An 11,556-nucleotide genomic window follows, 5' to 3' on the forward strand; every position below is an offset into this window, starting at 1 on the left:
CTGCTGAATTGTAAGCTTATATAATTGTAACTGGCAAACTATAACAAAGCTAAGCTATTAGTAAGCCAATTAATACTCAGAATGTTTAGACTTTCAGTGGGATACTTTTGAACTGAATTGGACATGCTACAATATAAAATTCTCATTTTCTACATTGGGTGACTACTTGTTTTAATGTTGGCCTATTCCGTTTTTGTATTACATTTATTACGGTGAGTTTCATTTTTTAAATTCTAGTCTTAAACCCGCCTCGTTGTAAGTCATGTTACGCGTAAACCTTGATCACGTGACTTACATTGAGGAGAGATGTAGCTGCCTAGCCATCAGGAAGTTGAAAGAAATGTCTTAGGTTATAAAGAGGCGACAGATACAGAAGTACGTACAGTAATGATCCATTTTAATCGATGATGGTGATCGATAAATTAGTACTGTTTACCGCATTATTTACTTGTATGTGAAGGAGCGCAGAGGTTCAGTACCGGTGGTTTTTGTTTATAAGCCTACAGTCCTTCGCTAACAAAATGGTGGCAAGAGCTTCGAGAAATAACCTGCCTATTCTCAGCAACTGCACCATTATCCTCGGGTTTAAAGGGAAAAGCTAAGGTTAGGGTTCAGTTTACTTCATTCAGTGCAACAATGTGTTAAACGCACACACTGTTGTCTAGCGCATAGCTGCGACCATCACGTAGACAGTATTACACTTGACTTTGTTTTGGCGGGACGCGCAGTCGAGGCAGCAGGATGTGTGAACCCGGAGAGGGAGCCAGCACGCCCGGAACCCCGCGACCTGCCTTCGCTTTGGGAAGAGCGCTGCCGGGACGGCTACTCAACCCTCCACCTCCCGGCAGACTTACGTCTTTGCGATCCAGAGACCTGACACTGGGTGGATATAAAAAGGTTAGGTTAAGTCTCCTGTTTATATACCACGACATAATTTTTTTAGACTCAGTACAGTACAATTAATATGTAGGCTAGCCGTATTAGTATTGGTTATTTAAAAGGCAGTGCCAAAAAAATGTAAATGGGTCCTCCTTGGACTTTGTTATGAAGTCAATGGAAATTCAAATAATCTAGCACTTTGTTTAGTTTGTCCAGCAGGCCTGAATAATATATAATTTGTTAATTACTATTGCCATATTGTTTTTTGTAATACTGATAATGATGAAGGCTGCAATGTGTAAATCCAACACATCACATAACAAACACTGTTTGTGTTGAACATTTTGACCAGTGAAAGGCATTCCAGATGAGTTTTCTGTGGGTTTATTAATGAATTGTGGCATGATCAAACAAATGCAACTTGGTTCACCAAAATTATATTTTGATAAAAATAATACAGGCTAGTCTTAACCACATCACATTAAGAGTTAATTTCAGGTGCTTTAATATACCACAAGGCCGGTCACAGTAGCATTGCGAAGTAGTATAAATATGATAGTTTTGTCCATTTCATGCTGGCCTAGTATTCAGGAAACCACCCACAGACCTTGAACTTGAAATGTGTTCTTTTCCTACAGAAAACCTTTATACCAAATGTCCACTCTATTCGTAAAAGCAAAGATGAGTAAGTATATTTTTTAAATCTAATGAAAATGTCACCCAAGCTGTCCTTCCACGTTGTCTCCATTGAACACTTCTGCCGTGTTGAGGTTAAAGGAGGAGACGCGTACTGCACCAAAGAAGGAGAGAAGAGAACGAGAAGACAGGCAGCGGGAGCGGAGACGTAGGGAAAGACCCCAGACCATTCAGTCCCACTCCATTTTTGAACAGGGCCCTGCAGACAGCTTCAGGAAAATCGGTAGAGTCCTTATTTTGCACAGGAACTTACTGTTAATAATAATGAGAAAAAAGGCTTGGTATTAAGGCGTTAGTTACAAGGGTAACTAGAGATAAAGCTAGCCTCTTCCTTTACAGGTTGGGGAAGCACAAATCTGAGCGACTGTGATTCTGCACTTGTTACTAAGAGTATTAAAAAGGAGAAGAATGTTCCTGAGGATGACGACAGTGAAATTTTACAAAAGCTTCAAAGAGATGATGTAAGTCATATAATTAAATTTTACCCTAATTATACACATATATATATATATATATATATATATATATATATATATATATATATATATATATATATATATATATATATTTATATAAACATACTGTAAAACATAGTTACTGTTACTTTAATTGCTTTGTAGTTCTTAGACGATCCTGGACTTAAAAACGACCCTAAACAGAGACCTATAAGGCTTCCACTGTATCAGTCATGCAACCTTTTAACAACAGAGACAACTTCCTCTGGTAAGTTAGTTATCATCAAAATCTATGTACTATTACTGTGTCAGATAGCAGGCTCTTTGGTCTGGTGGTCAGAGTATATTATCCTTACCCGGATGACCAGGGTTTGAGACTGCGTGGGGTTGCTGTTTTTAGCTTTTGCTACAAATGGTGTCAGAAGTGGGATGGTTCCTACCTGAAGGAGAGAGGGGGTGTGTGTGATGTAGAGAAAGATAAAATATGTCCTCAGGATGTGGCCCAGTGGATAGAGCACATTTGTTGCCTGACAAAACTGGGTTCAAGACCAGGTGTGGTTGTTGAGCCATTTTTGTTACAGGAATTGTTAATAGGTAATAGGTTAACTTTTTCACTTAGGACTGGTAATGACAGAGCATGTTTAAAAAAATGCATTAAAAAAATAAAACATTTAAATATTACACCTATTAACATGAAAATGCTATAAAAATAATTTAGTCATAAATGGCTTTTTTCAGTTAAAGATGAGACACCTGCTTGTTTTGCATCACCAACTACACACCGTGGGATCCCACTACAAGCTAGCAGGACCTGCCAGGGCCATCAGCCTCCTACTGTTGGAGATCTTTTCCAGCAGTTAAGTGTATCAGACAAAGAAGAACTGTTTTTCATACAGCTCCCAGACACTGTACCTGTCCCCTTAAAAACAGCAAGCTGCGAGAAACCAGCAAAAAAAGATGGCAAAGCTGAAGACAGGCGAGTCAAACCACAAGTGAGTCACACCTCCAGCCTGACAGCCACGTGCGTAGTTCTCCCACGGCTTGCCTGGACACGTTTTAACGATGCCGCTACTATTCTGCAGGATTCGTCAGAGAACGAGGCAGCACCTGTGCTCTCCGACATCTCCGAGGGGCCTATAGGGAAACTACAAATCAGGAAATCGGGCAGGGCTCAGCTGCTCATGGGGGACATCGCGCTGGACGTCTCTGAAGGAGCAGCGTTTTCTTTCCTGCAGGTGAGTCCGCGAACTGCCACTTTGATGCGGATGATACGTCCAGCAGTGCAAAGCAGGAGCTCACCTACGCATCACAACTCCTGGTGTGAAACCGTCACATCAGTCATGCTAAAGGAGTCTGTTTATACAGATATGCATTTAAAGATTGTGCATGTGGATGGCATGACAGCAGGAGTGGAGCTGATTAAAACAGTTTTGGAGGATGTGCAAGAGAGTATGCATTTAACTGTACTGTTGTGTGCTCTTCCACAGCAGCTAGTGTGTGTGCGGCTAACGGAGGGTCTCAGCGGGGACATGACTGTGCTTGGAAATGTCAAACATAAGCTAGTGTGCTCCCCAGACTTCGAAGCTCTACTCCAAGGGGTCAAAGGTCCCTCAAACACCCATGCAGTTAACCAGTCCTAGCTTCTTCAGATCCTTGTTTTCAATTTGTAGTTAATAATCCAGTCTTTGTAGTTACTGTTTTTTTTTTTTACTTGAATTTTAGAAGTTATGTACTGTAGACATTATGCTGCCTGACGCTTTTATATAAAATGTATTTATTGTGTAAGTAAAGATATACAAAACAAAGCGTTGTACTTAAGCATAATCAAGTGCCTATGTTTCAAAACACTAAAAGTAATAATGAGCATGTCAGTATTGCAGTTCTTGCTAACATAGGCTTCATGATGAACAAAAGAAATCCAGTAATCAGAACAAACTAAACTAACCTGCATGTCCATATAAAGTGGTTCTTGAACAACTGGCCAATGGTACGTCACAGTTGGAAATGCTTCATGCTCACTACATACAAGCTGCACTAATAATAGAAGCGCATCTCGTTCGAAAACACATTTTATTCAAAATGTAGCCTAGCTTTTCATAACGACCCCCCTCTCCACCACAGAAACCCACCCCTCACTTCTTGGTGGTTTGCGATAGGCGTTTTGCGGTCGGCTGAGCAGCCGTCTTTTTCGTCACAGGTCCTTTGGCCTTTAATACTTTGACTCGGGATTTCTTTTTGCCACCTTTGGTTGCTTTTGCCTTCTTGGACCTCCTCTCTTTCCGTCGAACGAGGTCCTCCCTCCCCAGTTCAACCATATGCTCCTCCCATGCCTTCATCTCATTTTTGTAGCGGACTTTGTCGTCCTCGGCTAACTGCACGTAAACCTGAAAAATGAAACGGTACGATTAGATATGTCAAATACACGTGCCTCTCAAAACACAAGAACAGCAACAAAGTATAACTTGCTTGTTTCTGTGAAATGTAAAGACTCTTCCAATCATCCAACAGGGACTTCATTTTGGCCTAGAAGGAGAAACAGAAGATTTGACTGCATTACAATTCTGGATATATTCCTAAAAAATCATTACATGAAACTTCACAATCAGAAAGATCTTTATACTTGAGTGTGAGAAACATGTTCCTTGCATGGTCCGTGAATGAAGAGCTATGTCTGATACTCGTTTACCTGCACGGTACTTCCTTTAGCTTCTTCAAAGTGTTCGGACATGAAGATGTTGAAGGGTGTCCTGAGTCGCTTTGGCTTGCCGAGATTATTCAGCTCCTATATTTACATTGACATTTTTCAGCATACGGCAGATTCTTGTGCAGTCCTGCTTATATTTATTCATCAGTAGGACATGTGCATGTGCTCACGTTGTTGCCACTATTGGAACTTTGTACTACCTACTCTGGAACACTGGAATGATGAAAGGGTGGCTTACACCACCACAACAACAATACAATAATAACAGCTTTATAAAGGGTAACTTCTACTCACCCTCTTCTTCCTGATTGCTTTTCTTTTTGCCCTTTTTTGTCTCTTCTCCTCTGCAATAGACGCCGTCTGCTCAGGAGTGAGTTGAGCTTGGTATTTCTGCATGGCAACTTTGTACTGCTCCCTGTCAATGAGGGTTGCCTCTTCAAAGGGCTGCAACATGTTGGACAGAAAGATAACTACAGTGCTTTTGTAATATGATAATTTCTGATGTTTTTTTTTTACTAAATGAAAAGAAAAAAAATATATATATATATATATATATATATATATATATATATTTGAAGAAACAATCCAGGCGAGTACACAAGACACTAGATGATGGAGACAGACAGTACCATGTTACCTGTGTGCCTCAAATCCTAATCCTAAATTCTCTATAATACAGACTTACACGTTTCTGCTCCGGTGTAAGAGTCTTCCACTGCTGTGCTATCTTTCGGATTATATCCACAATTTTGATATCTGAAGAGGAGATACCAAGGTGATGCATTGTTTTAATTAGGCTATATTACGCATCACCAAATCAAATAATAATTGAATTAGTCTATACTGTCTATACAATGTGTGGAATACTATTACACATTGGTGCACTTGGAATTTAGTTTCAAGATTACCTGGATTTTGTTGAACAACAACGGACTGCTGCTCCTTTACGTATCGCAGGTAAGCTGTGAGAGGCCTCTTCGGGGGACCCCCTACTGTGGTGCTGAAGTGCTTTAATGTAGGAGCAATGCAGGACCATCTGCAAGCATCAAATAGTTTTTTATGCATATATATATATATATATATATATATATATATATATATATATATATAATGGGGTAGCTGTGGTCAAAAGGTTGGAAACATGGGCTTGGGTCTATAAAATTGGCTGAAGTGCCATCGAGCAAGGCACCTAAGCCCCTAACTGCTCCGTGCACCGTGTGTACACTTTAGGCACTTTATGTATATATTGTAATTAGCTTTAGTCTGGATAAATAGTTACATTGATTAAAAAACTGGTTTAGCTAAAAATATTTTCATCCACAACGTGGTGCTGTTCATGCACAATGCTTTGTTTAAAGGATATTTGGCTAGTTAGCTAGGAGCTCCAGCAACTAAAAACGTCCCGCTAACTAGCTATGATAACATAGGCTAGTTAGCAGATCTAGCCAGCTAGCTAACTTACTAGCAACATCTGTGGGCTTACCTTACAGTAGCTGTACTGGAAAACAGACTGAAGGACCGGGCCAAAACATTAGCACCAACAGACAACAAACTGAATGGAGCCATAATGAAAATGTTAATATTATATCTAATGTGCCAACTGTAAATCACAGACAGTTAGCTAGCTGGAAACAATTCCCGAAGTGCATGAAACTAATGAAGTTGCTCAAAATATCACTAACTATCGGTACACATTAGACCCCCCCAACCCTCTACGGTAGCTTGAAAGGCGCCTTCTTCAACATCTCTAAATGCATTATGGGAACACGCTCGCTCTGAAATTCACGAAGGTACATTCGTGTCTACTCAAATCAACTGACGCATCAAATCCTAAATAAATCTCTAAAAAAAGTCAGCATTGTCGATTACTATAGTGGAATAGTGGAAAACACACAACAGATCTGTACATGTTATTTAAAAGTATATCTGTCATCATATCCATATGTAGTGCAGTACAAAGTGCGATGAAATAACATCTCCCCTGGACCCAGATACAAGATTTTATTTATTTATTTATTTCCCACCAGCTCCCACTTTAGAGAACCAATAAATATACTAGCATACACTAATTGAGATAAAGAAGGAATGAAAATACAAATAAAATACTTAACAGAAATAATAATAATAATGACACAAGTGAAAAAACAAGTAAAGACAGCTTTGGGGTGGTGCAGGTGTTGGATCCGCTGACCCAAATATGACTGGGCTGTCTCAGTGAGGTAGTCCAGGATGCATTTGCAGAGTAAACCACTAAAGCCTAGAAGGTCTGGGTTATCAGTTGGCTGTTGGGGGGTAATTGAATTTAATGGTGAGCTGAAGTGTATTAACAGCATTCTGACATATGTGTTCTGTCTGGAGATGCGTTAATATCAGGTAAAGTGAATGCGAGATTGCATCCTGTTTGGATCAATTGGGGTAGTATATGAATTGCTAAGCATCTTCTTTAAGTGGTCTGATGACGAGAAGAGTATCTGGTTGTTCATGTGAGGGGCAGATCTCCATGCTGGATCAGTGTTTAGTGCTTCAAATTATGGATAGAAAGAGTTCAGCATTGTGTGGGAAAGAGTTCAGCATCAGAAATATGTAGTGGGATCTGTAGTTGGTCCTTGTTGGTCCTTCCCTCCTGTGTGCTGCTGCCTCTGCTCTAAATGTGGCATTTGGGGATTTCAGTAATTGGCTGTATTACAGTCTTGTTTGCATGTGTGTTGAATTTGTGACTTTGAATTCAACTTTACTTGATGTTGATAGTATCATGTTTTAATATCACATATACAACATATGTACCTTCAACGAATCTGCTAAAAATAAACATAGACTTTTATTTTGATCTATGGAAACCCCTAGATACAGGAAGTTAAAGTTGCTTCAGGATTCTCGTTCATGTTAGCTACACTAGCACTTCTCAGGGAAACAGAAAGTATTGTTAGCTCTTACATAGCAATAATTTTGGACAGAAATCAGTAGTCCGCATAGCTAGACATCACATATACCAGGAGCGATACACACAAATAAGTATTATGGCATTAAAAAGAATACAGAAGGTAAGAATTGTTTGGGAACATCCAATAAGTGTCCACAGCTAACTAACTACTTTAATTAGGGTCGTTAGCTGGCTAGCTAAGGCTAGGTCACTGGCCAGTGTGTAGCCGTTTCCTAGTGTATACTTGTCTTAGCTGCATCTCGAGTAAGATATGTTGGATAATGTCCTGAAATACTGTACAATGAAGTGTGGTGTTTATGTCTATGAACTGTTCACCGACGTGGCATTATTTTGGAGCACATAAACAGGAATGACGCGTTAGCTAACTTGGGTAACTAGCTATCTTGCTAGCTTCTTTGATTTAACAGTTATTGGACCTGCTCTACAATCTTCCTCGATTTCTGCGCCGTGGCAGTGACAGTTACTATTACTCTGGGTCTCTTCGTTTAAACGGCTCGTTGTTTTAATGGCAGGCTGAGTTGTTGGTTAAAGGTGGCTATTGTGCTTTGTCATGATGTGGGAACCACTCAGGTTATGTTGTCAGAGCTATTAGCTCAGGTCTGCTAACGTTACTTCATGAGCCATCAGAATCACTTCTGTTAGCTTTAGCCTAGTTTACATTGCTAGCTAATATTAGCTTCTTTTGGATTTGTTTCCAGTTTGTTTGTATTTGCTACACTTGTTCGCTAGCAAAGTCCAGTATTTTGGCGAGTACGACAACGGAATTAATAGTAGCTAAAGATTTAAGTTGTATAGCTATAATTTTAAGTACAGAAATTTCGGAAGGCCGGCTCAACTGAACCGCAGCTACAGCTCAGATTTTCTCTTTCTCACAACCCTGGTCTATTTCGAGGAAGCCCACGCTAAACAAAGACTTGAATAAGCTAACTAGCTAGCTTGGGTTAAATACAGCACGACTCTATTACACATTTAGCTGGAAATAAACGTGCGGTTTAGACTCGTAACCGCTGTTTTGTTTGAGCCGGCGGTTACTTGGGAGCATTGTTTGACTTTCTCCAAGTTTCTGCTTTTTTACCCCAACATCAAACACTCATTCAGTGTACCGGCAACAGTCCTATTGTGTCAGTTTGCTGTGACAAAACAAGTTTGGAAAATTTGACGTTGCGCAATGTTTTGTAAGCTTCCCGTGACGTTTACCATAATACGAGCTCAAACGTTGGGACTACTCCAAGGACTGAAACTGCAGAAATGTACATTACACCTGCAGTACTGTAGGTGTACTATACTGTGCAGTTTCATGTCTTCCAACAAGAGCATGATATTTGACTGATGGGTGGAGTCAGGTAAAAATATTGATGAGAATTAATACTCCTGTCTCCTATAGTGCAATAATCAAATCAATTTGGTTTGTTTGTTTTTTTTTGTTCTTCAGGAGCTTCAAGACTTGCAAAGGGACCCTCCTGCACAGTGCTCTGCTGGACCTGTGGGGGATGACTGTAGGTCTACTGAACTTTTTAAAGAAATATCAGTGTCAGCCTGTAACACATGCATATAACTTGACAATCCTCTCTCCTTTTGATTTACAGTGTTTCACTGGCAGGCAACGATAATGGGACCTGTAAGTAATGTTTTCCTTTAGAGATTATGTATATTTTTAATTTTATTTTGATCTAAATTAAATATGAATTTCCTTTTCTTATGTGAGGATTTATGTCCCCCATAGTGGTCCCTAAATATGACTAATTATTTATTATTTGCAGATATTTTGTATTACAGTAACACATTATATCAATGTCAGACTAATACAGCTGTAATGTCCTCCTTCCTCCTTAGAGTGATAGTCCATATCAAGGTGGGGTCTTCTTTCTCACGATCCACTTTCCCACAGACTATCCATTCAAGCCACCAAAGGTAACTGGGTTCATCTTTTACATTTTCTTTTACCTGGGGCATGTATAATGCCATTGTTCTGACATAACTCTGGTTTTAACAGGTAGCGTTTACAACAAAAATTTATCATCCAAACATAAACAGTAATGGAAGTATTTGCTTGGACATCTTGCGGTCACAGTGGTCCCCAGCATTAACAGTTTCAAAAGGTACAGGCATTAAGAGGATCTGATTACTGTTTTTACTGACATGGCAAAAATTTGATATTTATCTAATCTGGTATTTTCATATTGTCTTTTCATAGTTCTATTGTCCATATGCTCATTGCTTTGTGACCCAAACCCCGATGACCCCCTAGTTCCAGACATAGCACATATCTACAAGTCAGACAAAGAAAAGTAAGTATGTTACTCAGAATATGGTCTGTGTGTTTCTTATTGTTATTCATAATTAGTCATTTATTTAGTACTTCTAAATTAAAATAGTTATTATTGTATATCAATTAATATAAATGTTTTTGATTAAGAGGACTTCTGATTTGTTTTTAGATACAACAGACTAGCAAGAGAATGGACCCAAAAGTATGCAATGTGAAGACTTAATGGATATTTTTTAAGTCACAAATCACTGTAAATTCTAGTATCTAAAACGTACTTAGGTTATATTATTAAACACCTTGTACTGTTAACATTTACCATCTGCAATGACCAATTCTAATAGCTGACCTAGTATTTTGGAGGGGGCTGTGCTCTGCACAACATGTCATGAAGCGGTTACTAATTTAGTGCATTTGGTCCTCCCTCTAAGACGGTGTTGGGCACTTTGTGTTTTCTTGTTATATAAATCCTATTTAAGATTGGCATGAAGTTATACAACTGTAGTTACCTCGAGAGAGGGGAATCAAGGAATTGAAAACAGTTTTATTGTGTCTCTCATTCAACTGATTATGTTTTCTTTAGATATTTTATTGTATAGTTAAACACAACTATACTGAATCTATTTTTTCTTTTTATTTTTCATTAAAATTTGTTGAAAAAAAAGTGATTGTTTTTTTTTCTTAAAATTATTGTTTCTCACTAGACACAGTTAGATATTATTTTAATCAAGTAAAACAATTTTTATTAAATTTTGATAATACATACTTTGAACTCCAGCAAACTTTCAAACTACTTTAAACTATGTGTCCAGATTGTTTATCATCAGAATAACTGCTCACAGTGCTCACTTAAGACATGTGATGTTCGTCTGTATATTTTCACATTTTTTTACTTCCTGATTGCACAACCAAAAGTAAATCAATTCTTCAATCCATCTTTTATCTCCTTGTTAACTTTTGTGTTTTGGTCCCAAGGATTGCAACATATGCCTTCCAATGGTTTGTTTAGGCTAGTCCTGGGTTACGTAGCGCCGTTTCTCTCCGTTGTTTTCATTCCTAACCAAATTAACGTCTTGATATACGTAATACTGCTATTCCAAACCATTTAAACTACTCATCCTGTCTTATTCTTGGCTTCAAATATGTTAGTGTCCGTGTATCTAGTCCTAGAGGAAGTCACATAACGTTTTGTTGTTTTTTTTTCTTTGGACTGTTTGTAAGAGATTATAACCAACAATTATCATTAAATGATAAGAGTTTTTTTTTCCATTGAATTTTCCCATTGGCGATGTTTTCCAGTCCTGCTCGATTCTTTAAATTAGGAGGAAGCATCTGCAGTGTTAAAAGACTTTGAAGCAAATATTTGTTATCTGAAAATGTTTTTGGTATGCTTTTGTATTTCATACGAGGTGAAGTAATGGTCTGGTGACTGTAAACGAGGAAATACGAAATGCACTTTACACGAGCTGCTATATAACTCACCAGGAAATTAAACTACGTTATCGCGAGTCGCATCGCAATGTTTTGCAGTGCTGTGTCCTCTAACATTTCTCAGTAGGCTAGTAAGGGTTTGTTTGACAGACACACGTCGTCACTAAAACTGTCTGATTTTAAA

General features: G+C 38.6%; 3 protein-coding genes across 6 annotated transcripts; 2 read left to right on the forward strand and 1 right to left on the reverse strand.

Annotated features, from left to right (window-relative positions):
• The first annotated feature begins 280 nt into the window (after positions 1–280).
• LOC143510832 (DNA-directed RNA polymerase III subunit RPC4) lies at positions 281–3,670 on the forward strand. Of its 3 annotated transcripts, XM_077000620.1 has the most exons (9): positions 282–603; positions 729–897; positions 1,518–1,564; positions 1,650–1,798; positions 1,915–2,036; positions 2,196–2,298; positions 2,769–3,022; positions 3,113–3,265; positions 3,518–3,670. In XM_077000620.1, exons 2-9 carry the CDS (start codon positions 742–744, stop codon positions 3,668–3,670), a joined length of 1,137 nt encoding a protein of 378 aa, XP_076856735.1. In that variant the 5' UTR covers positions 282–603; positions 729–741. The 3 variants fall into 3 exon arrangements, with proteins under 3 accessions (XP_076856736.1, XP_076856735.1, XP_076856733.1); XM_077000621.1 differs by having other exon boundaries at positions 281–897; positions 3,521–3,670; XM_077000618.1 differs by having other exon boundaries at positions 283–897.
• Positions 3,671–4,162: 492 nt separating this feature from the next.
• tfam (transcription factor A, mitochondrial) lies at positions 4,163–6,493 on the reverse strand. Its single transcript, XM_077000622.1, has 7 exons — positions 6,218–6,493; positions 5,643–5,770; positions 5,420–5,490; positions 5,029–5,178; positions 4,717–4,812; positions 4,497–4,553; positions 4,163–4,414 (listed from the first exon to the last, which is right to left on the reverse strand). Exons 1-7 carry the CDS (start codon positions 6,298–6,300, stop codon positions 4,163–4,165), a joined length of 837 nt encoding a protein of 278 aa, XP_076856737.1. The 5' UTR covers positions 6,301–6,493.
• A 1,093-nt stretch (positions 6,494–7,586) lies between these two features.
• ube2d1b (ubiquitin-conjugating enzyme E2D 1b) lies at positions 7,587–11,479 on the forward strand. Of its 2 annotated transcripts, none has more exons than XM_077000625.1 (7): positions 7,587–7,775; positions 9,108–9,171; positions 9,262–9,293; positions 9,509–9,586; positions 9,669–9,774; positions 9,870–9,963; positions 10,114–11,469. In XM_077000625.1, the coding sequence occupies exons 1-7, from the start codon at positions 7,752–7,754 to the stop codon at positions 10,157–10,159; spliced, it is 444 nt and encodes a 147-aa protein (XP_076856740.1). In that variant the 5' UTR covers positions 7,587–7,751; the 3' UTR covers positions 10,160–11,469. The 2 variants fall into 2 exon arrangements, with proteins under 2 accessions (XP_076856740.1, XP_076856741.1); XM_077000626.1 differs by lacking the exon at positions 7,587–7,775 and adding an exon at positions 7,867–9,018 and having other exon boundaries at positions 10,114–11,479.
• Positions 11,480–11,556: the final 77 nt, after the last annotated feature.

Source organism: Brachyhypopomus gauderio, chromosome 3 (genome assembly GCF_052324685.1).
Source record: "Brachyhypopomus gauderio isolate BG-103 chromosome 3, BGAUD_0.2, whole genome shotgun sequence".
Classification (NCBI taxonomy): Eukaryota; Metazoa; Chordata; class Actinopteri; order Gymnotiformes; family Hypopomidae; genus Brachyhypopomus; species Brachyhypopomus gauderio.

Bases quoted from the DNA above. Each gene is read 5' to 3' on its own strand.
- LOC143510832 (XM_077000620.1), top strand. From the start codon at position 742: ATGTGTGAACCCGGAGAGGGAGCCAGCACGCCCGGAACCCCGCGACCT. The intron at 3,023-3,112 runs GTGAGTCACACC...ACTATTCTGCAG, and splicing joins ACAGGCGAGTCAAACCACAA to GATTCGTCAGAGAACGAGGC. The intron at 3,266-3,517 runs GTGAGTCCGCGA...GCTCTTCCACAG, and splicing joins CAGCGTTTTCTTTCCTGCAG to CAGCTAGTGTGTGTGCGGCT.
- tfam (XM_077000622.1), bottom strand. From the start codon at position 6,300: ATGGCTCCATTCAGTTTGTTGTCTGTTGGTGCTAATGTTTTGGCCCGG. The intron at 4,554-4,716 runs GTAAACGAGTAT...TTCTCCTTCTAG, and splicing joins CTAAAGGAAGTACCGTGCAG to GCCAAAATGAAGTCCCTGTT. The intron at 4,415-4,496 runs GCAAGTTATACT...TTCATTTTTCAG, and splicing joins TTTACATTTCACAGAAACAA to GTTTACGTGCAGTTAGCCGA.
- ube2d1b (XM_077000625.1), top strand. From the start codon at position 7,752: ATGGCATTAAAAAGAATACAGAAG. The intron at 9,587-9,668 runs GTAACTGGGTTC...TGGTTTTAACAG, and splicing joins ATCCATTCAAGCCACCAAAG to GTAGCGTTTACAACAAAAAT. The intron at 9,775-9,869 runs GTACAGGCATTA...GTCTTTTCATAG, and splicing joins AGCATTAACAGTTTCAAAAG to TTCTATTGTCCATATGCTCA.